At 40.2% G+C, this 27,921-nt stretch overlaps 1 protein-coding gene across 1 annotated transcript; it reads left to right on the top strand.

Annotated features, from left to right (window-relative positions):
• LOC120570786 (NLR family CARD domain-containing protein 3-like) lies at window positions 1-24,954 on the top strand. The gene is made up of 11 exons (XM_039819337.1): window positions 1-45; window positions 6,175-6,433; window positions 6,828-6,944; window positions 7,289-7,405; window positions 19,211-19,289; window positions 19,421-19,634; window positions 19,771-21,568; window positions 21,654-21,827; window positions 22,693-22,866; window positions 23,863-23,909; window positions 24,033-24,954. Exons 2-11 carry the CDS (start codon window positions 6,321-6,323, stop codon window positions 24,563-24,565), a joined length of 3,366 nt encoding a protein of 1,121 aa, XP_039675271.1. The 5' UTR covers window positions 1-45; window positions 6,175-6,320; the 3' UTR covers window positions 24,566-24,954.
• The last annotated feature ends 2,967 nt before the right edge of the window (window positions 24,955-27,921 follow it).

Below are 27,921 nucleotides of genomic sequence, written 5' to 3'. Positions count from 1 at the left end.
AGAGTTTGTGGCGCAACTTTTCTCTGTGTGAAGCTCCAGCTGAAGGTAATTTAACTCTTCTGTAACGTTTAAAATATATATACCGTACATATAAAATATACTTTAATTCAAACTAACATCATCTGGCACCGTTTAAATTCCGTTATGTTAAACATAATGAAAGTGTTTGAAGTCATTTCTAAAGGCTGTGTGTGTGTGTGTGTGTGTGTGTGTGTGTCTGTGTGTGTGTGTGTGTGTGTGTGTGAGAAACTGTAAGTTGCTGTTTGATACTTTAACAACACGTTAGTCTTTGGTCTCTTCAGGGTTAGTTTCTGGCTCTGTAAAGTTAAATATAATGTTTCTACTTCACTTCTTATTTCCTGAGAAAGTTTGGACGACTCTTGTGTTGAAGATAAATCTCCATGTTGTAACATGAACTACTACAGAGGAGGTTTTAAATACTTTGCCAGGTGTTTACAGATCTGTCTGTCACAACCGCGAGGCTGCAGTCAGGAAACTTTACAGCTGTGTAGCTGAGATCTAAATGAAGGCTGAGTTTGAAGATGGGGGGTCTGAGCAAGGGGGGAGGAAGTAGGAAAATAAGAAGGAATGAAGAGGCCAACTTTAAGCCCCTGGCCTGTTTTGGCCGGTGTGAATCCAACATAAGATGGCAGAGATGGGAGTAAGTCACACATGGGAAAGTCACAAGCAAGTATCAAGTCTTAACCTTCAAGTCCAAGTCTTTTTTTGTGACAATCAAGCAAGTCAAGTCAAGTCATAGCTTTAGTAAAGCAAGTCACAAGTCAAGTCATACCAAAGTTTCCATTTTTAAACAAGCTAAAGACAGTGATTATGAACTGCTGGAGTTTTATTTGCATTTTTTTCTACTCAATATTCAAAAGACATTGCGTCCACATACATCTGAAGAGTTTAAATTAACACAGATAAAAAGCACAGTCTAAAACTGATATTAGGCCAACAATAAATCAACATTGTTCAATATTCCTCAAACATGACTTAAAATCATGAAATTATTTCAAACTATTCAAGTCTAATGGTTCCTAAGTCAAATACTATTCTTCAAACATGGCTCACTTTTATGAGACAGAAACACATCCTTTAACCTTTCCTTCCCTTAAAGAACAAATCATATTCTTTAAAAGTAGCTGAATCCCACCACCTTTGTTTATCACATGGAATGGAAAGTAGCCTGTATGTTGAAATTTGTCAGTGTATGTGTGAGTGAATGTGTGCGTGTTTGAGAGAGAGTGAGTGAAAAGTTATTAATATTGGTGAGTGAATGTGCATGTGCGTGTGTGTGAGAGTGCAGAGTGTGTTGTTTGTGTGCTAGCTTTATACACATACCGGTACTTACGTCTGCATTTGTGTGTGTGTTTATGAGAGAGAGAGAGAGAAAAATTGAGAGAGAGCAGTTTGTGTTGTGTGTGTATGTGTGCCTTGTTTTATTCGCTCTTACCGCCACCTTCAACAAAGAGGGGAGGGTCAAATTATTCATGGCCAAAAACTGAAGGAAGTTCTGTCCATCACAATCGTCCAAATAGTGGTTCAGCTGAATATGCGGACTGGAACCCAAATCTCCCAATTTGATGTCTGATGAAATTCAAAGTCGGATTTTTTGTACTGCAGACCTTGCAAACTGCCGTTCGTTTCTTCTTGCCTGGTCAGATGTGTAATCCTTATAGCCAAACTTTATTATTTTCTGTGCAGAGGGACATAGGTGCCGATTTAAGTTTTCCTCTGTGGGTGCACACGGGCACACCCTGTAAAATAAGTGTTTGCATTTCAGAACCTTAGGAAATGAACAGCGGCCGACACAAACACACACGCCATAATAAAGCCGTAAAGTAGCCTAGGCTATAGGCTATCTTTCAACTCAGGACCGCGCCACTTCTCACAAATACAGATAGGACTGGAGATGAAAAGTTGAACTGACACGTAACCGAGATCAGCTTCGTGGAAAATTAAGAATTAATGCCACCGAAATAACCAATCACACTATGACAGACGCTCCACTTAGCACCATCAACTGCAGTGTTTAATTTTAAATGAATGTAAAAATGAACTGGAAGTCTGGCACACGTGGGTGGTCAGTATTTTCCGTGGGTGCTCGAGCTCCGGAGCACCCACGGTATTGGCGCCCATGCAGAGGGATCCATGACGTTAAGTTACCAGCCATAGCCAGTGTTGTTTACTGCAGGTCTGCCGCCGCGCGCCGCATCATCATATCAACTGGTTCCTGCACATGCAACAGCACTAAAATCGTACATTTAACGCCTCCTCAATATCAGAGGGGGAAAAATATATTTATTAAACAGAAAATCAAGTCATTTCAAGTCATTTGACTCAAGTCTAAGTCAAGTCTCAAGTCATGAATATCAAGTCAAAGTCAAGTCAAGTCTTTTATGAATGTTTATCAAGCAAGTCTCAAGTCCTAAAATTTCCAACTCGAGTCGAACTCGAGTCAAGTCATGTGACTCGAGTCCCCCATGTCTGTAAGATGGCCTCTAATTATTTCCTTTCTCCTGCTGTCAGAAAACAAACTGTCGTCTCCACCAGCGTAAAGTGAGACACAACAGGACTCTACTGTTTCCTCTGGAACCTTTCAGAGTAAAATGTAGAGACCTAAATACCTCTATTACTGTTGTAGTGATGTGTGGAGGAGGCGGAGAAGTGTCTCCATGTCCATTATTTTACAGTCTACACAGGACAGAAGGGTGAGCTTGATTGTCATAATGGAGTCTTGAAGTGTCTTCAGGTCTTTAATTTTTATGAACAGTAATTGTGCGTAAAGCTCCCGAGGTTTTGTACACTGCGTTTTATTGAACTCTAATGGTATCCCCGTTTTCCTGAACCCAACAATCCCGTTCTTTTCCAAGCCGACCCAGAGCCGGTTGCGGCGCCCGGCGAGGGGCTGCCAGCAACGGGGAGAGGCAGGGGATCCTCCCACACCGTGCAGCGGACGCTAAAGGAGTCTTTAGTTGTCCATAAGAACGATAAAGACACCTGACCAAAACGTCCGTATTTTACGAGAAGGGAGTGAGAATCTGTTGATGTGAGCACACTCTAAATTTTTATAAAAAAGAGAAATTATGCTATTTATTATTTCTTCTAACTCAAACTCATTGGTCTTCTGCGAAGAACATAATAAATGACTTGATTTTCAATGACTGCACATGGTACACATAAATATTACATATGAGGTTATAACTGTAGGTGCTATGAAACTTAACTGTGTCCTCCTCCTAACTGGGCCTGCTGTGTCTGTTTGTGTGTGTGTGTGTGTGTGTGTGTGCTCGCGTGTGTGGTTTTTGTGTGTGTCTGTGTGTGTCTGTGCGTCTCTGTGTGTGTCTGTGCTTCTGTGTGTGTGTGTGTGTGTGTGTGTCTGTGTGTCTCTGTGTGTGTGTGTTTCTCTGTGCGTCTGTATGTGGTCTGTGTGTGTGTGTGTGTGTGTGTGTGTGTGGGAATGTTGTCTTTCTGCACCTGCTATTCCCACATAAAGTTACAAAATTACATTTCAAGCACTTTCACCTGTTCTGATTAAGTTCTAAGTAATAAGCCCAAATAATTATCAAAAAATCCCAACAAAGCTGGAAGTTGACGTCAACCTCCCAAAAACCGGAACCTTTGTCAGCCCATGGGTGTATTAAGAGAACGGTCACGCCCCAACATTTACATAGGCTACACAACTGACCTATGATCAGGTAGTACATTTACATAGGCTACACAACTGACCTGAGATCAGGTAGTACATTTACATAGGCTACACAACTGACCTGAGATCAGGTAGTACATTTACATAGGCTACACAACTGACCTGAGATCAGGTAGTACATTTACATAGGCTACACAACTGACCTGAGATCAGGTAGTACATTTACATAGGCTACACAACTGACTGAGATCAGGTACATTTACATATACAAAGAGATCAGGTAGTCTTCTGAATCTAGGTCGCGCGAGATCTCTGCTATTCCATTACAAAATTCACTTCTGAAACTTTTTTGCGCGAGAAATCAACTATGTAAGGCTCAAATATGGGCCGTTTTACGAAAATGGATGGCTAATTGCAAATTTTGTCCAACTGTCTGTCGGAATTCAGCTCCGGTGCTGCCTGTGTTGCTGCCTCGCCGCCCACGCCCGGCCTTCCTTCACACACCACCGCCTGCTCTGAGGTACTTCGGCTCCGTACCGCACTGGCAGCCCACAGCACTCCATACCCGCGCAAAGTCACCGGTTTTGGATAATGGACTACGAAACGCCCCTGCTCTGACAGAGCTCCAGGACCTGCGGCTCCCCTCTTCCTGCTAGCTAAATGCCCGGTGTGTGTGAGTGAGAGCACGGTCAGCGAGCTTGTTACGCCAGCAATCTCTTACCACAGGTTTCAGTTAATCTTTTAATGTGTGTAATTATAATGTGTTGAGTTATTTAAACAAACTATTGGGGAAATAAACGCCGCTTGTCCGTGAGTCTCGTTGATAGAGCCTGCGGCTGGATGGAGCTCTATCAATGAGCGCTAGCTAGCTAGCCTCCTCTTAGAATTCCTCTGGAATTCACAAAAATTCATTAACTTGAAATCGGACACCGTTGTTAGCTTTGTAAGACCTTTAGTTAGATGTTGTATAAGTGGCGTGACGAAATTCAAACTGTAAATATACTCAAATTAAGGCGAAAAGGAAGGTAACTATCCGTGGTTTGTAGCTACACATAGCTAGGATTGAAGGGACAGTCGCAGCTAACGAAACACTTTGTCTTCACAAATATTCATTAACTTGAAATCGGACGCCGTTGTTAGCTTTATAAGACCTTTAATTAGATTTTGTATAAGTGGCGTGACATGTGTGTAACATGTGGTAACAGATTGCTGGTGTAACAAGCTCGGCGACGGGGCCCTCTCACTCTCACACAACGGGCCATTTAGCTAGCAGGAAGAGAGGAGTTGAAGGCCCTGGAGCTCTGTCAGGGCAGCGGTGTTGGTAGTCCCTGCTGTGGGCTGCAGCCGTGACCGAGCTCCAAGTACCTCATAGCAGGCCGGGGTCTGTGAAGGAAGGCAGGCCGGGCGGCGAGGCAGCACCGGGGCGGCTGAACTCCGACACACAGTCTTACCAAATTTGCAATTAGCCATCAATTTTCGTAAAACGGCCAATATTTGAGCTTTATATAGTTGATTTCTGCTAAAAAGTATCAGAAGTGAATTTAATAACGAAATAGCCCGATAAACAATGTATAACTTTGCAGTGTCTAGATATGAGTCTCCCATGTGTTTCTATGTAGTTTGCTCAAACCAATCAGCGCGTAGCTCATTCTGAATATTCATGAGCATACCATATTTGGAAGAAAAGCTCTTGTTCCAAATAGAGCCATATTCACAGGGTAGTTAAGGACCTAATAAAATATCATTCGGGCAATTTTCAGCCCAACAATGTTACATACCCCATTAGGAGACCTTAAGGAACAGTGTAAAATACCCTATATAATCATTCTATCACCCCTTTAAGGCCTCCAAAAAGGATTTAGTTTGGATGTTCTACCTCTGTTAGGAGCACCTCGATCTCACAATCACTGAATTTTTGAGTTTTTTCCCCATTTTTCAGTTTCATGATTGGTCACCAAGGTCTTCTATATTCACTACAAGGCTGCTATATTCACTGATTGATTAACATGGACCTTATTAGGATAAATATGGGATGACTTTGGGAGGGGCGTGAGGCTCGTGCACGACCGCATAAGTTAACGCTCGTCCGTATTTATAACGAGAAGAGTGCGTACCGGTGTGCGCCGCAAGGTGTTATAAATCAGAATATTGTTTTTGCGTACGAAAAGTCTGACTTTTTTGCGCACAAAATCTTTAAGAATAGAATCTATGCACAGTTTTATAAATCTAACAGTCTACATGTGTCCAAGTCCATATGTTACGGTCTACACAGGACAGAAGGGTGAGATTGATTGTCATAATGGAGTCTTGTCTCCATTAGAGGACAGAAAGATGACATTAGTCATGTAGTCTTCCCAATGTTCCTGTTCTCCCAGAAAGATAATGAATGACAGAGCAGGATGAGCAGAGAACAGAAATCATTCAGTGAAGAGCTTCAGACATTACATCCTGCTTGATAGCTTCTAGTTTCTCCAGCAGCAGTTTCTGGAGATTAAAAAGTGGTCTTCCTCTCTTTCTAACAGGACCCATCAGAGACAAGAACCTGAACCGGAACCTGAACCTGAACCTGAACCTGAACCTGAACCCAGCTGTGTGTCCATAAATAGTCATCGGTCCATGGAGCCACCACTACTTTAAAAAAAGAGCTGTAAGGGAGAGGAGAATAGAAATGGAGGAGAGGCTACTTGAAATGAAGGAGAGAGGATCGATGGAGAGACTTGAATGGCAGAAGGAGAGAATAACAATGGAAAGGGAAATTGAAATGTTAAGAAGAAGATTGAGGTGAGTTGTGAACATCCAGCAAACTGGAACAAGTCTCACTGGATCGAACTACGTCCCGTCTGGGTTGTTTTGTCAGTCTCATGCACACTCCTTCAAAATAAGTGTTTTTTTGAAATGTTGTGGAAAAGAATTATTGTAGTTGTAGTTGATATTTTTGCTAAATCTTTTTTTTTTACTTTTTCTAACTCAAAATATCATTTTGAAATATTACATTTTTTTAATTCAGTTTTCAAAAGATATATTTATTGATATTTATATGTATTATTGAAAGTAAAGCATTATTGACAATTAATTGTTAATAATTAGGCCAAGAGACATTCATATAAATATTATATTTTATGCAGGGAGACTTTACCTGAACATGTGACCCTCAATAAATGTGTTTTTCTATCAGGACCCACCAGAGACCAGAGTCTCCTGAACCTGAACCCAGCTGTCTGTCCTTAAAGAGCGACCGGTCAAAACATTGCTTAATTAACTTTAAAGGAGAGCAATCCGTTGCTGAAAACAGGTAAGCTGTTAATATTATAATGTTACTGAATCATGTTTTAACTTTTATGTATCCAGAAACGTTTTAGGTTTATTTTCACCATCTTTATTCTTCACATCCATTTATATTCTCACATCTGAAGGTTGTCCAGTTAAAGTCTTCAACTCTTGACTTTAGGTAAATATTGGATCTGGTCTGGTCCAATATATTATCTGGTGTTTTAACTTTTTAACCAAGTTTTTTATGGTTTATTGAACTTCATTGTGTTAATCTTGTTTTAGTTGCTGCTTGTATCTCCAGCAGTTTGTGTCTGAATACTAAAAAGTGAATTTCCATCCCTGTTGGTCTCACTCTCTGTGTAACAGGATCCATCAAAGACCAGACTCTGCTGAACCTGAACCCAGCTGTGTGTCCTTTAAGAGCGACTGGTCAAATCAACACTTCATTGACTTTAAAGATCAACAACCCTCTGCTGAAAAGAGGTAAGCTGTTAATAATATTATACTATTGCTGATTCATATTTTAAATTTTCTTATTCACATATATATTATATATTTATTAGTGCTGTCAAGCGATTAAAATATTGAATCGCGATTAATCGCATTAATGTCATAGATAACTCGCAATTAATCACACATTTTTATCTATTCTAAATGTCCCTTGATTTCTTTTTGTCACATTATTTTTTCTCGTTTTAATGCCCTTATCAACATGGAAAAGTGGATTGGCTTGTTTTGTGCAAATGCTTTTTTTTATTGTAAACAACATTAGCATATACTGTGGTGTTCAATTTCACACTAACATTCATGTGCTTCGGAGAATTGGCATCAGCTGTGTGGTTAGCCATCAGCTGTGTGCTTGGCCATCAAGTGGTATTTCAGACTGGACGTGCTGCGATGATAGCTGCGACAAAACACACAGATCACTTTGGTTTTGTCAATGAAACCATTTTGCAACTTTTTAAAAGTAAACTTTCCATTCAGAATCTTATTGGCATTCATTTCGGCGTCTCGCGCTTGCCATCCACTCAAAACATAACGTTAGCTTACTACTCTTTGGCCGGCTTGCAAGCCCAAAGAAGTGTGTGCGGCGTGCCTGTTGTTTTGTTTCCGTTCTAGCTAGATCCGGTGTGGTGTTGTAGTTTTTCTAACATTGCTAGTTGTTGCAACAGCATGTAAAAAATACTATAAAGTTGGCTAGGCCAATAAGAACGTTAATCTCACGATGATAAAAAAAATTATGCCGTAAAAATGGGTTTGCGTTAACGCCGATAAAAACATGTTTAACTGAAACCACTAATATTTATATTCTCACATCTGAAAGCTGTCCAGTAAGACCAGTCTTCAACTGCAGATCTCAATTTAATATTGGACCTGGTGTGTTCCAATATCATCTTGTCTTTTAGCCCCATTAAAAAGCATTTTCAATCTCCCATAGCCATAGGGTAGGCTAAAAATCATGAATAGCTAATTTCTTCCCAAATGTTCTTTTCCAACTGGGAATACCAGGGTGATGGTTGGGACGTATGTGCCTCAGAGTGCCCCTTCCAGGGTAACTTCATCTGCACATCCCCCCTGGAGAACCAGCGACCCTTGGTAAGTGTTTGTGTCACCTGGGTCAGTTCACTATTTACCATGAGAAGACTTCTTCTGTTTGAGTCTGGACACTTAAGGCCAAGTTTCAGTGAGTGGGTTCATGACCAGATTTTTTGCCCCCAAATTCTCCTGACCCAAATTGGTCAAAACGCAAAATACCTCCCAAATGTTGAATGTGGGTTTGCCAGTTGGATGTCAGATCAGAAGTCAATAAGGGAAAGTAAAAAAAAAGGGAACCACCATCCAACAGTCCTCAGTCCAAGTCAGCAGTTCTCCCCGACTACAAAGGGGCCATCGAAGGTCTGATTCCCCATCCTGAGTCTGCTGATGGATTGCCAAAATCATTTTCAGGCCAACAGAAGGCCATCACTGTTGATGCCGCAAACTTCTTCTACATACGAATTTTTGCTTCCATGACCACAGAAGCTGCAGACCTCCTGGCCTCATGACACCAGTCTGCTGCTGCAGGAGTCCTTTAGGCCAAGCATGTTGTAGCCCTTGTTTACTTCTCAGTTCTTTCTGTCGATTCACAGTGGGGTCAGCAGTACCACCAACACTTTTATGTCAGGGGAAACCATCTGATTCAACGTTGTAAATAACACTTTAAGTCACAGGACATTACCTTGTGTTTGTCTCTGTGTGGACAGACATTGTAGTGGAATTGTTTCTCGTCAGCAGCAGGAGTGTGTATCAATGAACACAAGATGAGACGAATTAAAGACTATTTGAGAATTAAACCAAAGTTTGGTCTTTGAGTATTTATTTATGTTGGGGACCAAGAGTTTGGTAAAATCTGATTTTAACCAAAAGGCCTCAGATTAAACTGACCTCTGGATACAGGACACACATGTGCTCAGAGACAAAGGAATCTTGGCCTCCATGTAAACCTAAACATAAACATAAAACATAAAAACAGCAGGGGGTCTTAACCTATAAATAACCTGACCCTAGGAAACTCCCTTGTCTTCCATTGCAACTCTGTTGCTGAGGGGAGCGCGCAAGCGCTTGTGCTGAACTTCCATTTTCTGGAGAAAGTGGATTTTAATTTCGGAGGATCCTATGAAAAACGCACCAGTGTTTTTCATAACTGCAGTGAGAAGGAAACAACGTTTTTCTTCTCAAAGTCGACCAAACTTTCCCCCCTTGCTGCCTTTTTGGAGGGAAGTTTCTCAGTGGCTGCTGACGAGAGCCCGAGACCCGTTCTGTTTCATTTCTGTGGAATCTATGGACAGGAATAAACGGACTGAACACACCCGTAAAAAGGCTGACGTCTGGGCAGAGATAAGTAGTGTGTTTATTAATGAGCAAAGGGTTCGCTACCATTGTTGCCCTTAACGTGATCTGATTTAATCATGTACTGGTCCATATGTGATTATTAATCTGTGCTGTGAATATATAACTGATCATTATATCGTTTGATTTTGGTTGTGTTAAGTAGCTGGGTTAAAACCGTAAGTGCTACCTGCTACTCACTCCTTTCATGGAGTTAGTTACTGTCTGCGATAGAATCGCGAAAATCAGCTGTTAGCTACTGGAGTGGTTATAGTGACGTTTTCCTCAGCAAAACCAAAAGTCTCAGAGTCTGTCCTAACTACCCGTTAGCCCAGACCTGGGTGGCTGAGGGGAACTGGGTCATTATAGATAACATAATATAGTGCCTCTTTTCTTTACTCTTCTTCTCTTTCTCCTCTTACTAACACACATACACACATGACACAGGCTAGCCGCGTAGCACCCGAGCTAATGCTGTAGGCTAGCTTCACACGTGGAATAGGCTTACGTTTGTATAGAGCTAACACAGGAACTAGCTACCATACCGGCTGTACCCTACGAGAATCCTACATTTATATTTGCAAATATAGAGAACACAATTTCACAGGTACAATCAGCACGTCTGAAAAAGCCTTCTAACCAGAAACCTAAATGTCAAAACATCATATAGTGAAAAACTCCGTTAAGCCACCCCTCTCCATTATCTTTAGCATGGCCATAATTGAAAAGAGACATCATTAACAGTCAAATCATTGTATCACCTCCCCCTCTGCTCCTGTTCTTAACATTAGCCTAAACAACAATTTATCTCAGGAGGCAGAAGGAGACACGGTTCAGACAGTTTATGGCCTTCTTCTCTTTATCTGCTAAAAGTTAAAACAAAATGAGAAGCTGGAGTTCTTTAAGAAAAGAACTAGGCTCTACTAGCCTCAAAGTTCACGGTTGCCAGCTGTTTCACTTGGAGCCTTTTTGAGTCTACACATGAAGAAAATTAATAATCTTGTAGAATATTAAAACAATCATTAAAATAATAAAATTTGCCATTACAATCCACCCTTTTGATTACAAAATAATCACACAAAATAAATTTTACTTTTAAGATTCAAATGTATTATAGAAATAATCACATAAACAAACTTTACTTGTAAGATTCAAACATATGTATATACATGTCTATTGCTTAAATGTTTGTTTTCAAAAAGGCACAAAAAAAAACCTTTTTTTAACCTTCAAACACTGTTTGTTGCTACCCCCCTTGTTGTACTGTTTTCGGTCAAATTTGACCGGACAGTTTTAACTGCTCTTATTTTAACATAAATGCCAATAAAAATGACAAAAGGTATTTTTAATAGTATCCTTATTGTAAAAGAACCTTAGAACCATGACACATGAACTTTGTGTGTGTGTGTGTCTCTGTGTGTGTGTCTCTGTGTGTGTGTGCATGCATGTGTGTGCGAACATTCGTGGTTCACATGCACAAGTGGCAACATGACAACATGAACTGTGTGTGTTTGTGTGTGTTTGTGTGTGTTTGTGTGTGTGGGGGTGTTTGTGTGTGTGTCATTTTGTGGGTGTGTGGGTATGTGTGTTTCTGTGTGTGCGTGCATGCATGTGTGCGCGAACATTGGTGGTTCACATGCACAAGTGGCAACATGACAACATGAACTGATAACATGAAGTATGTGTGTGTGAGAGTGGTTGTGTGTGTAAGTGTGTCTACATGTGTGTGTATGTTTGTGTGTGTGTGTGTGCGTGTGTGGGTGTGTGTTTCTGTGTTTTTATGCATGCATGTGTGTGCGAACATTGGTGGTTCACACGCACAAATAGAAAATTGCAGTCATAGTGCAGTGTCCCTTGCAAATTGAAGCTTTGCACCTGTGAATGGGTACACAAGCACAGGGAAGTTGTAGGAGTGTGTGTATGAAGATGTCTTTTATCTCCTGGATAAAAATTATACTCTTTCCCATTCATTTTCTATAGCGGTCATTTTTGACTGTAAACAAGACAAGTGTGACTAAGTTGAATAAATCACTCAAAATTCAAAGAAAGTAGTCACAATGAATGTTATGTGTTCAAATGCCTTTTGTGAAGGATATCATAAGGTCTTGAGGCAATCTGATGAAAAGTGCCATATTTATGGTACAGGGAATGTGTAAATCAGTAATTTTTGACCAGAACAGTGTTAGATGGTTAATAATAGCAAGCATCCACTTCTAAGCAAATGTGGAAATACCCAAATCTTCTGGAAGTGTCCCTATTTCAGTCTTTTTCTGTCCAGCTGCTCCATGTGTGTGTTTGTCACAGCACTCTGCTCCTGAGTGTGTGTGTGTCTCAGCACACTGCTCTGAGTCACAGAGGAATGTCAGATGTTCCTCAGTGAAAAAACAAAACAAAACAAAGAATGTGCTGTGAGTGTCAAAAATGTCAGAGCTTCAGCAGAATGAGTGTTTCCAAGAATGCTCTGTGTCAAAAGGTACGATACCAGTATGAAGCTTCTGGTTTTTCCTCTTTGGAAAAACTTTGGTTTTCCTCCTCTCTCGACGTGTTGCAAAACAGTGACAAAACTCCAGTTTCCCCTGTCGATTCAGAGATAGCACGTAGGTGACTCAGCAGGAATCTGCTCGTCACTTGTTCCAGGTGTGGTTCTCCCTCTGCACCTTTCAATGTTGTGTGTCACTGGAAGGATCTCGATGGTCTCTGTATCCGTCTAGATTTCCAATCCTTCCTTCTGAAGTTGTTATCACCACGGAATACCCAGGCTTGAGCTTATGTAGCTGTCCTTCAGCTGGTTGAGAAAGACCTGCTGAAACCTGGATTCTTATGGCGGAAAGAGCAGAAGGAAATTTGCACGCAGTATCCTAACCTATCATTTCCCTTATAGTGCGGTGGAGGAAATAGGTGTCTTTTGTAGGCCTCAACATCAACATCAACTAATTTAGTTTAGACAATTTATGATATAGCAACTCAAAAACTCATTAGAGTACAATATTAAATGAACTGCTTTTAGGATTAAATCTCATTTCAACCTTTATTTATTTCATATAAACATTAAACTATATACGAATTACACAAAAATACATTGTTTATTTCATTTTTATCTATAGTTTGCAACCCAAAGTAATAGTAGTTACTATCTGGTAGTTCCAAGAATCATTATGAATTTTTAGTTTTTAGCCCTATAGAGCAAACCTAATCACTTCTAAATTGAACATATATTTATCCAATTTGTTACCTATTATGGGAAACATATCACATCATATAATATTCAACAAAAATATATATCAAAATCATTACTTTAAACCAAAATTCCACTTGTACAACTCATATTTTGTTTTAGCTTGTGTCTTATCTCTGTGTGGGTGTGAGTGTGTGTATGTATTCTCCTCCTCTGGCTGTCCCCTCTAAAAGAAAGAAGGATTTCTCCAGGGTACATGTAAACACACTGTTATTCTTTTTGTAATCTATGGCATCATTCATTAAAAAACTAAATGTATTCCTGACAAAGATGTGTCAAGGTGTACAGCTTACCATCAACCAGACCTATAAAACAATATTTTACCGTCTTTTCCACTGGAACGCTGAGATAAAAAAAAATGTTAGACAAAACAACAGAGAAAGAAAAAGCATTTAACATTCTTTGCAGAGTGATGTTTTTAGCTTTGGGAAACATTGGATGTTCATGCTTAGACCACTGCATTTACTGCTTGAAGGTCCTGAACAAAACGAAACTTCAACATTTATAATAAGATGATTCTACTTATTTATCTTTACTGAGAAAATAGGTGTGCATACTGGAGAATCTAAACATGGAACTATAAACCCATCCGTCAATAAGGAGTTAAAAACCCTGTCGGATTTCTGTCAATTGCTTCCTGTTTTAGCGTGTTCTGATGTTTCTGGGGCCTGTAGTCCGAACGCAGCTTGATGACTACAGGTTGACAATTTTTTAATCAATCCACGTCACATTTGTGTGTTTTGCCCAGAGATAACGCTGTACCTGAGACAAAAAAAATAATTGTGAAACATCAGTAAATAAAATGTCTTTCCGTGCGAATATGTCTGTTGTAGGAACAGGTTCACTGAATATGTAAACCCTGAGAATACAAGGCATACGCTGTTGTATGAGTTTTCTATAATCTCCTGTTGATGGAGAAAAATAAACACATTATCAGTAGTGTCAGTCCAGTCAGTCAATTTTTACAAGTAGTCATGAAGTGTCCTGAGTCTGTCTCCTCTTCTGTTGCAGACAAAGAAACATGAATGTGAGCTTTTGATTTAGAAATTCTGAAAAATGTATTTAGTTTATCAGTCAAGGTAACAGCCCCTGGACATACATACAGGCCAAAAGTTTCGACACACCTTCTCATTCAATGCATTTTCTTTATTTTCATGACTATTTACATTGTAGATTCTAACTGAAGGCATCAAAACTATGAATGAACACATATGGAATTATGTACTTAAGAAAAAAGTGTGAAATAACTGAAAACATGTCTTGTATTTTAGATTCCTCAAAGTAGCCACCCTTTGCTTTTTTGATAACTCTGCAAACCCTTGGTGTTCTCTCAATGAGCTTCATGAGGTAGTCACCTGAAATGGTTTTCACTTCACAGGTGTGCCTTGTCAGGGTTAATTAGTGGAATTTTTTCCCTTGTTAATGGGGTTGGGAACATCAGTTGTGTTGTGCAGAAGTAAGGTTGATACACAGCCGACAGCCCTATTGGACAACTGTTAGAATTCATATCATGGCAAGAATCAATCAGCTAAGTAAAGAGAAACGAGACGCCATCATTACTTTAACAAATGAAGGTCAGTCAGTCCGGAAAATTGCGAAAACTTTGAATGTGTCCCCAAGTGCAGTCGCAAAAACCATCAAGCGCTACAATGAAACTGGCTCACATGAGGACCGCCTCAGGAAAGGAAGACCAAGAGTCACCTCTGCTGCTGAGGATAAGTTCATCCAAGTCACCAGCCTCAGGAATCGCAAGTTAACAGCCGCTCAGATTAGAGACCAGATGAATGCCACACAGAGTTTCTAGCAGCAGACACATCTCTAGAACAACTGTTAAGAGGAGACTGCGAATCAGGCCTTCATGGTCAAATAGCTGCTGGATTTATTCAAAATTGAAGGCATACTGAACCAGCATAGCTACCACAGCATCCTGCAGCGACATGCCATCTCATCCGGTTTGCGTTTAGTTGGACCATCATTTATTTTTGAACAGGACAATGACCCCAAACACACCTCCAGGCTGTGTAAGGGCTATTTGACCAAGAAGGAGAGTGATGGAGTGCTGCGCCAGATGACCTGGCCTCCACAGTCACCGGACCTGAACCCAATCGAGATGGTTTGGGGTGAACTGGACTGCAGAGTGAAGGCAACAGGGCCAACAAGTGCTAAGCATCTCTGAGAACTCCTTCAAGACTGTTGGAAAACCATTTCAGGTGACTACTTCTTGAAACTCATCAAGAGAATGCCAAGATTGTGCAAAGCAGTAATCAGAGCAAAGGGTGGCTACTTTGAAAAAACTAGAATATAAGACATGTTTTCAGTTATTTAACACTTCTTTGTTAAGTACATAATTCCACATGTGTTCATTCATAGTTTTGATGCATTCAGTGAGAATTTACGATGTAAATAGTCATGAAAATAAAGGAAACGCATTGAATGAGAAGGTGTGTCCAAACTTTTGGCCTCTACTGTATGTATGTGTATATATGCCAGCAGACAAAGGAAAAAAACTCAAGCTCATCCTTTGACTGTTCAAAACTTTTTCAACATAATTTTCTTCAGGGTCAAAGGTGACAAAAGAAATGCATGTAATATTTGTGACTCCTCAAGCTCAGCTCAGCTACAGGTGTCCCAATTTGTTTTACCATAGTCAGGATATTAACAGACTGACATGGTCCTTGCCCATTAAAATTTGTAAATAAATGCTTAGTTTTAGGCTGTAACAAAAATATTTCAGCCAAAGAGTGATTTTTATCAAGCCACACAACTTTAAAGCCACTGGGCAAAATAATACACATCCTTAAGACCAGTGGGTGAAAGAATGACTTCACTTTCAAATGAATTTTCAGGACACACAAGTGAAAGGAATAAAAAAAATAATGAACATTTTCCTTTCTTATCTAGTTCAGGATCCTAAGGATCTGAATATACACAAATCATAAGAATGGTGAACTTTCCTGGGATAACCATTCCACTAATCATTTCTCTAAGGAAAAAAAACTAGTTTACCAGAGAGCTTCTGATTTGAAGAACAAAGATCTTCACTAAACCCAAACTGTTTCTCCTGAATCAACTAAGAATTCAATTTCCTTCCCTTGTATAATTAACAACATGATAGGCAATTTGTTTACACCTCAGAATAATTTGGCATATTTTCCAAAAGTTGTTTGTTTAATGTGCTGTCTTGCATCTAATTTGATCGGTCTATCATGTAGGGAGGTGTTTGTAGCGTGCAAAAAGCATGTCTACGTTGCAAGCATGTGTATGTACGTGTATGTCAATATTACCGTCCCTAATAGCAAAAACAAAAACAGTGTATCAGTACTAAGCATTTCTTCATTGCATGGAGCGAGTGTATGTGTGGTAGAAGTACCTTCCCCGTCAGCTTTTGGACTCAGAGGTTTGTAAGTGTTGTTCTCTGTCTGAGGTGTTTTTTTGCTTTTTCTTCGGGCAGTTACATACCCAATGTCCAAAGTCCTTGCAGTACAAACACTGGTCTGTGTTGTAGGGCTCATCATTTTGCCCACGGTACCCGCCTCGGCAGCCCTCTGCCGTGTCTGGGGCCTCTCTGGCTCGACCACGTCCTTCGTGGGAGCTGCCTTTTTCGGGTCCGCGCTCCATATGTTGCCCACCAGCCTGTTGTAACATGCAGACAAATGCTTCAAACATGGTTTTCTCACGTACTCGTTGGTCTATCCACCCGATGCAGCTGTGACAGATGCTGTCGGTCCTGTCCGAGAGTTGAGTCTGTGTCCTCTTCGTCCCTCCGTTTTTTTCCAGCTTGTCTTCCTGGTTTTTAGGGTTTTGGTTAGGTTGTAGAACTGATGAGGAGGTTATTGTTTTTTTTGCATTCTTTCCCTGAATCACTATGTTGTGGAAGTTTTCCTATGAAGCAGCAGAGTTAGTGATATTCATGATGAAATCAAAACGAATAACAACTGTTTGAGAATTAAACCAAAGTTTGGTCTTTGAGTATTTATTTACATTTGCAAATGGAGAAAACACAGTTTCAAAGGTACACGCAGCACAACTGAAAATGTCTTTCTAACCTAAAGTCTAAACATCCAAACATCATATGGTGAAGAAACTCCGTTAAGCCACCCCTCTAAATGTATCTTTTAGTATAGCCATAGTTTAAAAGAGACATCATTAACAGTCACACCATTGTCTCACCTTCCCCTGTTCTTTACATTAGCGTAAACAACAGTTTATCTATGGAGGCAGAAGGAGACACGGTTTGTGGCCTTCTCGACTTCGTCTGCTAAAAAGTCAACAATGTGAGAAGGTTCAAACTAGTAAAACTAAATAATTCTACTGGACTATAGTTCACGGTTGCCAACTATTTCACTAGGAGCCTTTTGAATTTACACATGAAGAAGCTACATCTTGTGGCGTTATAAAACAATCATTAAACCAATGGTTAATATCATTAAACAAATGGTTAAAATAAAATTTGCCACCACAACTACCTCTTTTATCCATTTGTTAAAACATTAACTGTTTTTTCCCCAGTTGTTTTCTTCTAAATCTTGTTTTAACATTCTTAACTTCCCTGTACACAAAGACCCACTTTTCGGAAAGCCAAATGTGATTCAATATGGCAAACAATCCAAACAGTCCCATCAATATTTTTCACATCATCTCTTAAATAACGGGTCCCATGTAGTCAGGTGACTCAGAGGCGTTGTTCCCCATAGTTACTGAAGCTTATTTTTAATATACTGTTTTTTATTTTCAATGCAGTCGTCACCGCAAGGCTCAGGTTAATGTCGGCAACCCTTGTCAAATCCGGAACAGTCTTCAGACCGTCTCTAGTAGCTAGGAAACATGCTAATAGTTTCGTAGACTATTTTCATTTTGTTCTTAATTTAATATTTTATTCAATTGTAATTGTTTTTGGTCTTCAGACCCTTTTGTTAGTCATCATACTAACTTTGTTGACAGTCCTCACCTGTCTCTTCTGTAATCTATTGTCACACCCGTATCAAAGAAATTATTAGAAATATGTCTGTTTCTGCAAAATGTTATTGGAATAATCATGAATTCAATTCTATTATTTGATCTAACTACAATCACAAAAACAAAATCAAAAGAAACAAAAAGGTTTCTAATTACTCAGTTTCCAAATGTCAGTATTTGTCTCATTCATTCTTTTCAAATAATGAGAATGATTTCGCCAATTATTCATTACTTAATTGTTTTTAGCAATTGTTGCTTTTTTAGAATGTTTGTTCAAAATCTTGAATTCACAATCCAGGTTCCAATTTCCAATTTCAATTCCAATTGCAATTAATCAATTTTGATCTTACCTGTGCTCCTTGAAATTTCTTCCTGTTCGTTTTAGATCGGAGTGGAAACAGTCAAGAGCACTCCGCGGTCCTGACCCTTTTCTCTCTGAAATAACTTTTTAAGGTTAGAGGTATGAGGCAGGCGATTTTTGATCCCTAGATAGCCAGTCATCAGCGACGCACGGAGCTCTTTTTCTCTGTTTTCTCATCCGATCGCATCCTTGTCGCCAGATTGTAGTGGAATTTTTTCTTGTCAGCAGCAGGAGTGTGTATCAATGAACACAAGAATAGACAAATTAAAGACTATTTGAGAAATAAACAAAAGTTTGGTCTTTGAGTATTTATTTATGTTTGCAAATATAGAGAACACAATTTCACAGGTACAATTTGCACATCTGAAAAAGCCTTCTAACCAGAAACCTAAATGTCAAAACATCATATAGTGAAAAACTCTGTTAAGCCACCCCTCTCCATTATCTTTAGCATGGCCATAGTGGAAAAGAGACATCATTAACAGTCAAATCATTGTATCACCTTCCCCTCTGCTCCTGTTCTTAACATTAGCATAAACAACAGTTTATCTGAGGAGGCCGAAGGAGACACAGTTCAGACAGTTTATGGCCTTCTACACTTTATCTGCTAAAAGATAAAACAAAATGAGAAGCTGGAGTTCTTTAAGAAACAAATTAGCCCTAAAAGAAAAGAACTAGGCTCTACTAGGCTCAAAGTTCACAGTTGCCAGCTGTTTCACTTGGAGCCTTTTGAGTCTACACATGGAGCCTTTTTGAGTCTACACATGAAGAACATGAATAATCTTGTAGAATATTAAAACAATCATTAAAATAATAAAATTTGCCATTACAACATGATGTGAGCTAATTCTTCCTGATTCGTCCACAGAGTGGACCAGGAGAGCTCAGATGTTACCAGTGGTCAATCTGCCCAGCAGCATCAAATACAACTAGACTCCATATTTATGGTCTGTACATGTACAAAAACTACTTTTCCAACTATTCTGTTCACAATCATCTCCATGCTGCACTTTTCAGAAAGTTGTTTGCTTTAATGATTTCAGTTTGATTGTGTCATTCATATAATCTTCTGTTCCAGCTGCTGGAGGAGAACATTGGCACCTTTGTGAAAAACGAGCTGAAGAAGATCCAGAAGCTTCTGAATCCAGATTACCCAGAATGCTTTGAGAGACAGGGTGAGGATGTGGATGAGGATGAAGAACAGAGGAGCAGCAGAGAGGCATTTCTGAAGATCACACTGCACATCCTGAGGAGAATGACGCAGGATGAGCTGGCTGACAGTCTGCAGAGCAGTAAGAGTATTTCTTTAAAGATTTAACTTGCGGGACTAATGGTACGTTTAATAATGTCTCCAGAGATGGACCAAAATATGTTCCTGTTTTCTTTACAAAATTACTTAATAAGCGTTTTTGTTATGTATTCATTCAGGAAGTTCTGCTGGAGTTTGTAAACGTAAACTCAAATCTAACCTAAACAAGAAGTTCCAGTGTGTGTTTGAGGGGATTGCTAAAGCAGGAAACCCAACCCTTCTGAATCAGATGTTCACAGAGATCTACATCATGGAGGGAGGGACTGCAGAGGTCAATGATGAACATGAGGTCAGACAGATTGAAACAGCATTCAGGAAATCAGACAGACCAGAAACAACAATCAGACAAGAAGACATCTTTAAAACCCCACCTGGAAGAGATGAACCAATCAGAACAGTGATGACAACGGGAGTGGCTGGCATCGGGAAAACAGTCTTAACACAGAAATTCACTCTGGACTGGGCTGAAGGCAAAGCCAACCAGGACATCCAGTTTACATTTCCATTCACTTTCAGAGAGCTGAACGTGCTGAAAGAGAAAAAATACAGCTTTGTTGAACTTGTTCATCACTTCTTTAGTGAAACCGAAGAAGCAGGAATCTGCAGGTTTGAACAGTTCCAAGTTGTGTTCATCTTTGACGGTCTGGATGAGTGCCGACTTCCTCTGGACTTCCACAACACTGAGATCCTGACTGATGTTACAGAGTCCACCTCAGTGGGTGTGCTGCTGACAAACCTCATCAGGGGGAAACTGCTTCCCTCTGCTCGACTCTGGATAACCACACGACCTGCTGCAGCCAATCAGATCCCTCCTGGGTGTGTTGACATAGTGACAGAGATCAGAGGGTTCACTGACCCACAGAAGGAGGAGTACTTAAGGAAGAGATTCAGAGACAAGAAGCAGGAAAGCAGAATCATCTCCCACATCAAGACATCACGAAGCCTCCACATCATGTGCCACATCCCAGTCTTCTGCTGGATCACTGCTACAGTTCTGGAGGACGTGTTGAAGACTAGAGGGGGAGGAGAGCTGCCCAAGACCCTGACTGAGATGTACATCCACTTCCTGGTGGTTCAGTCCAAAGTGAAGAACATCAGGTATGATGGAGAATCTGAGACAGATCAACACTGGAGTTTAGAGAGCAGGAAGATGATCAAGTCTCTGGGAAAACTGGCTTTTGAGCAGCTGCAGAAAGGCAACCTGATCTTCTATGAATCAGACCTGATGGAGTGTGGCATCGATATCAGAGCAGCCTCAGTGTGCTCAGGAGTGTTCACAGAGATCTTTAAAGAGGAGAGAGGACTGTATCAGGACAAGGTGTTCTGCTTCATCCATCTGAGTGTTCAGGAGTTTCTGGCTGCTCTTCATGTTCATCTGACATTCATCAACTCTGGCGCCAACCTGCTGTCAGAAGAACAAACAACATTGTGTTGGTCTGAAGCGTTCAGAGACAAATCAACACGTTTCTACCAGAGTGCAGTGGACAAGGCCTTACAGAGTCCAAATGGACACCTGGACTTGTTCCTCCGCTTCCTCCTGGGTCTTTCACTGCAGACCAATCAGAATCTCCTACGAGGCCTGATGACACAGACAGGAAGTAGCTCAGAGACCAATCGGAAAACAGTCAAGTACATCAAAAAGAAGTTTATTAAGGATCTGTCTGCAGAGAGAAGCATCAATCTGTTCCACTGTCTGAATGAACTGAATGATCGTTCTCTAGTGGAAGAGATCCAACGGTTCCTGAGTTCAGGACGTCTCTCCACAGATAAACTGTCTCCTGCTCAGTGGTCAGCTCTGGTCTTCATCTTACTGTCATCAGAAAAAGATCTGGACGTGTTTGACCTGAAGAAATACTCTGCATCAGAGGAGGCTCTTCTGAGGCTGCTGCCAGTGGTCAAAGCCTCCAACAAAGCTCTGTAATTGGGATTTATTCATCAAAAAATACTCTATTAATACTATCTTTTGACAGGAGTTAAATATAAATAACTTGATTCTTTCCAGACTGAGTGGCTGTAACCTGTCAGAGAGAAGCTGTGAAGCTCTGTCCTCAGTTCTCAGCTCCCAGTTCTCTAGTCTGAGAGAGTTGGACCTGAGTAACAACAACCTGCAGGATTCAGGAGGGAAGCTGATCTTTGATAGACTGAAGAGTCCACACTGCACACTGGAGACTCTCAGGTCAGATCAAGAACAATAATCTTTGAAAAAGACTGTATTTTATTCTGATTTAGAATCACTTCATAAAGAATGAAACATGAACTGTGGTTCAGATCCACAAATAGTTTATATTTTAATATTATGTGACGTTGATTAATGGACGTTTGTTTATTTCTGATTATGCAAGAAGTAGATCTTACCAGAAAACCTGATTGGTCAGCTAGACATTTAAAACATACTCAAATTAACATGACAGCACACCCTGTCGTGCCAATAATGATTTTATATCAAACTCTGTTATGTAATATTGCTTAAGTCAGTCACGATTAATTATCATGTTTCCAACTTGTTTAGAGTAAAGCAGCAGATATTTAAACATGCTGGGAAGGGATTTCATATACTGTATCACCAATATTTCAGACTCAACATATAAACGCATTCGTTATTTGTCTTCTCATATGACATTTCTCTAAACTTTGAGATTTATTCAATTTAAACTGCCCTTCTCGTGTCAGGATTGAAAATGTAGCAATTCAGAAATCTTTTAATGTATCCAAAGCATTTTTTTTTCTTATTTATAATATGTTGTGAAGCACAAAGTATGAAATGTGGCTATGGCATTTTTTTTATTTTTTTATCTTGAATACTGGATGTCTTTTTACTCAAACTTAGTTATCATGTTTCCAACTTGTTTAGAAAATGGATTTTATATTCCCTATCACCAAAAGTCCAGACTTAAAATTTAAACGCAAAGGTTATTTGTCTTCTTCATTACCGTCCCTCCAACAAAGCTCTGTAAGTGTGATTTATTCATCATTAAATACTCTGAAATCCTTCAACATGAGTCAAATATAAATAATTGTTTTCCTTCCTGTTGTCTCTCCAGACTGAGTGGCTGTAACTTGTCAGAGAGAAGCTGTGAAGTTCTGTCCTCAGTTCTCAGCTCCCAGTCCTCTAGTCTGAGAGAGCTGGACATGAGTAACAACAACCTGCAGGATTCAGGAGTGAAGCTGATCTCTGATGGACTGAAGAGTCCACACTGCACACTGGAGACTCTCAGGTCAGGATTCGTTAACCCATTCAAGTGATGACCATTTAAAATCTGATTAACTTTAGTTGATTAAACAGCTGCTTTGTGTCTGCTGATACGATAAACTTGGGCAGTAGTTATTAATTATGTAATTACTAATTTCTAGACCCAGAGTTACTTTCCATGATGATTTTTCATTGTTTACTTTAGTTGTTACATAATTAAATTGTACAGATGATTTAAAAGGTGTATTCTTAATCTGAACCAAAATGTACCTGGACAGCAAACAAACTAACTAAACAAATGAAACTAGCACATGGCTCCACGTATTGACAGATGGTTCCTGTGTTTTGTTCTGTGTGTTTGCAGTCTGTCAGGCTGTCTGATCTCAGAGGAAGGCAGTTCTTTTCTGGCCTCAGCTCTGAGGTCCAACCCCTGCCATCTGAGAGTGCTGGACCTGAGCTACAATCATCCAGGAGACTCAGGAGTGAAGCTACTGTCAGTGGGATTGGAGGATCCAAACTGGAGACTGGACACTCTCAGGTACAAACACTGATGAACAAGAAGGAGATATTTGTTTAGGAAGTTTTAAGGACAACATCTCCAGGAACTAAAATGATGACTTCCTGATGTTAATAATTGATGGAGTTTGGACACATCTCTGTAGGTTAAAGGAACTGTTCATGGTTCAGTTTCAACTAGACAGACAGGTCCAGTTGCCGGTGCTGCATGGCTCATGTGATCAATCAGAGATGTACACTGACGTCCAGACCAATTGTTTCTCTATGTTCCTCTTGTACTGGGAGAGAACTGGCTCTATTCTTTTTAAAAAGTCCCTCAAAACGCTTTTCCTAGTCCCTGCGATGCAAACACAATATATATATATATATATATATATATATATATATATATATATATATATATATATATATATACATATATATATGTAAATAACTTTCAATTCCAAACCTACATTTGATCAGAACGAAGCTGAGAGACATGTAATGCCCCCCCCCCTTCTTTCAGTGTGGAGCCTGCTGGAGTCAGATGGTTGACACCAGGTCTGAGGAAGTGTAAGTGTGTTTTCAATGTCATTCATCAAAGTGTCACATCACTCATTCAACCCTCTGATGTCATCATCAAAGTGCTGATTGGTTAATAACTGTAGCTGTGTTGTGTCTCATTCTCTCTGTCAGATTCCTGTGAACTCACACTCGACACAAACACAGCGAACAGAAAACTCAAACTGTCTGACAACAACAGGACGGTGACACATGTGAAGGAGGATCAGCCATATCCTGATCATCCAGAGAGGTTTGACCGCTGGCCTCAGCTGCTGTGTAGAGATGGTCTTACTGGTCGCTGTTACTGGGAGGTTGAGAGGGGAGGAGGGATATATATATCAGTGAGTTACAGAGGAATCAGCAGGAGAGGAGACAGAGATGACTGTTCGTTTGGATGTAATGATCAGTCCTGGAGTCTGGACTGCTATGATGGTGGTTACTATGTCTGGCACAATAATAGACACACATCCATCTCCTCCTCCTCTGTCTCTAACAGAGTAGCAGTGTATGTGGACTGTCCTGCTGGCTCTCTGTCCTTCTACACAGTCTCCTCTGACTCACTGATCCACCTCCACACCTTCAACACCACATTCACTCAACCTCTCTATCCTGGGTTTAGGTTCTGGTCTGGTTCTGGTTCCTCAGTGTCTCTGTGTCATGTGTAGGACAGAGAGTCTCCTCCTGTTTCTCGCTGCTGATCAGTTGAATCTGTATAGGAACACACATTTTGTTGCTTTTTGTTGACGTTTGTTTTGGCTTTTTTTGACGATTTTGTTGATTTTTGTGTCTAAGCATCATGGGAGTTGCAGTTGATCCTGAGCTGGTTGTGTTGGAGGTTCTGTTTGTTGAGATTTTATTTCAGCTGTCCCAAAATATTTCCATAAAAATGCCAAAACAACCTGCAGACATCTCTGACCGGTAATGTGTTCTTCAAATCCTCATCCTCAAGTGAAATTAGTGGAAACACACACACACACGCACACACAGACACACACACACTCACATACACAGACACACACGCATAGACACACACACACACACACACACACAACACACACACACACACACAAAGATACACACACACTCACACTCACATACACAAACACACACTCACATACAAACACAGAAACACATGCGTGCACACACATACACAGACACATACGCATAGACACATACTCACACACACTCACATAGACAAACACACAATCACATAAACACACACAGACACACACGCGCGCGCACACACACATAGGCACACGCATGCATGCACACATGCACACACAGACACACACACGCACACACACAGACACACACACAGACAACATACATATTGACAAGGACAAAGTGGTTGGCAGATTTGCCACCATGAAGGAGAGGAGGATGAAGATTTAAAAAGGGACCATGATATGTATATCATTTTGATAGATGTATTTGTTCTGGAGGATCGTTAAGCAGACAACAAAATGGTGAGAAAAAAAATCATCTTTAAGAAGTTATGTTTCAGTTATGAATAAGTCACTCAGAATGAGTTTTCATCCCAGCACCTGTAGCATGTGTCACTGCCTATGGAGTTGTAAACAAACTTTATGTTCAATATATACAGTATAATAGTGCCATGTCAATTATATATTGTGCCACTGATTGAGCACACTTGGCCTGTTCAGCACCATCGCTGTCTATCAGCTCTCACTGTCAGTGGTGCTGAAACACTTTTACTTGATTGGCAAATTGTTTTCTTTTTTTCTTCAATACAAACATGTCAAAAATGTGGCTTTTCTTTGTGTTTTATTTTACGTTTGAGGTGGGACTGGTAGGTTAGCCCATAGCTAGCATGATGCCTTCTAATTCTAGATCTAGAAAAGTTTACCCGGACCTATCTGAACTAACGACACGATCACTGTCACTAGATATACAGAAAACATTGATTTTCACTCTGTGCTATTCACTGACAGTACAAACACGTTATTAGTGGTTCTTTCCACCTCTTCCTCATCCCAGTCAGTCACCATAGTTACTAGGCTGAGGCTGGTCTCCTCCACGTCATCCCAATGTGTCGTCATCACCGAATTGAGATATACATATCTTGAGCGCTATATGTACCTTTTAATCAACAGTGGTGGTTAACCTGCAACATGGGCTTTAACATAGGTCAACCTATCTTTGAGGCCATACTGTGTCGCCATACTTTAATGTAGAAAAATACTTAAAGTGCTCATATTATGCTCATTGTCAGGTTTATAATTGTATTTTGAGGTTGTACCAGAATAGGTTTACATGGTTTAATTTTCAAAAAACACCATATTTTTTTTGTACTGCACATTGCTGCAGCTTCTCTTTTTACCCTGTGAGTTGAGCTCTCTGTTTTAGCTACAGAGTGAGGCATCTCACTTCTATCCCATCTTTGGTGGGAGTCTCACATGTGCAGTAGCTTGGTAAGGATCACATCAGCTAGCTAGCTGTTTCTCCAACTTTGGCCTGTACAAGGCAGGATTACCTGCAGAACAGGGACATGTAAGTAGTTCTTTTTCAGAAATGGTATCTCACTCAAAACAGCATGGATGTTTTTTTTTTCAAGTTTGTATGAGTGTGGAAGCACCAAAGACACACCCCAAATCCCAGAAAAAGGTTTTTTTTTCATAATATGGGCACTTTAAAAACCAATAACATTGTGAAACGGTCCCAGTTTGGTTATGTTTAGACAACAAAACTACTGAGTTAGGTTGATAAAAAAGATGGAGGTTTTGGGTTCAGATCAGACGTGACTTCACTTTCTGAAGGTGACCACGTGACACTGAATGTGATGAATGTGATGTAGCTCCATTTGTTCCCTAAAGTAAAAAAAAAACCTGTTTCTGTTCAAACGGGACATGAACCCCCGGTCTGCTGGGTGAAAGTCCTGTGTCTGTGTGCGTGTTTGTGTGTGTATCTGTGTGCTTGTGTGTGTGTCTGTGTGCGTTTGTCTGTGTCTGTGTGCGTGTTTGTGTGTGTCTACATGTGTGTGTGTGTGTGTGTGTGTGTGTGAGTGTGTGTGTGTTTGTGTGTGTGCATCCGCTTCATGCGTTACACATGGAGGAAATATTTATTCATAATTCAAAATGAATGTCCAAAGAGAAATTGAAAGTTCAAAGAGAAAACAAAGCGAGATCAAATTAAAAATATTATTTTTTTTTTTTATTTTCCATTTGGCTTTGGCTTTTGAATTTAATATTTGGCTTTTGAATTTCAATTTAACATTGGCTTAAAATTTTCATTTAATATTTGGCTTTTGAATCTCAATTTAACATTGGATTTTCATTTGGCTTTAATATTTGGCTTTTGAATTTCCATTTAACATTGCCTTTTCGTTTGGACTTGACACATGTCAATGTAAATGAGGAGACGTGGCCCAAAGGCTGGTGGGAGGGTCTGAAACGAAAGGGGTGCAGAGGCACCTTATGAGAAGCAGGGGGAGCAGGCTGCTGAGGAGCACACTGTTAAGCATCTGTCTGCAGATTCAGAAAATGATGATGTTTCTAAACACAAACGACATTTCATGCAACAACAGTGAAGTTTTCATGTAGTTACTATAATTGGACCCGTGTTAGTGAGGACTAGATTAGGACTGTATTTAAAGCTGTTTCTGGTTCCCAACTTCACCCCAGGTGTGTCTGTTAAAAACACGACTCAGACAACTTCTCTCTTTTTGATGTTTTATTTAATTAAGCAACAGTAGAAACATGGGTGTGGGTAGCTCTGCTTACGTGTGTTTGTGTGTGGTCAGATCTCGAGGACGCACACACACACAATCTCAACTGGAAAGTCGTCGTCCGAACTGCAACCTCTCCTTTTTCTTTCTCTCACTTTTTTCTCCGGGTGGTGCGCGCGGTGTGAGGTGCGTGTCCGCTCTATTCTACAACATGTAGCCCACTCACAACAATCACTCCTGATTGACGGCCTTTTGTACATCCCGTGTAGGCTACTTTTTCAGACTTACAGCTAACAGCGGTGTCTGTGAGCATCACTGGCCGGCCAGCAGGGAGGC

This window comes from Perca fluviatilis, chromosome 2 (genome assembly GCF_010015445.1).
Source record: "Perca fluviatilis chromosome 2, GENO_Pfluv_1.0, whole genome shotgun sequence".
Lineage (NCBI taxonomy): Eukaryota > Metazoa > Chordata > Actinopteri > Perciformes > Percidae > Perca > Perca fluviatilis.
Note: the sequence above shows the minus strand (reverse complement) of the source record. Positions and strands in the feature narration are given on the sequence as shown.

Coding starts and splice junctions, on each gene's coding strand:
- LOC120570786 (XM_039819337.1), top strand. CDS start 6,321: ATGGAGGAGAGGCTACTTGAAATGAAGGAGAGAGGATCGATGGAGAGA. Junction 6,434..6,827: donor ATGTTAAGAAGAAGATTGAG/GTGAGTTGTGAA, acceptor TTTTTCTATCAG/GACCCACCAGAGACCAGAGT. Junction 21,569..21,653: donor AAAGCCTCCAACAAAGCTCT/GTAATTGGGATT, acceptor GATTCTTTCCAG/ACTGAGTGGCTGTAACCTGT.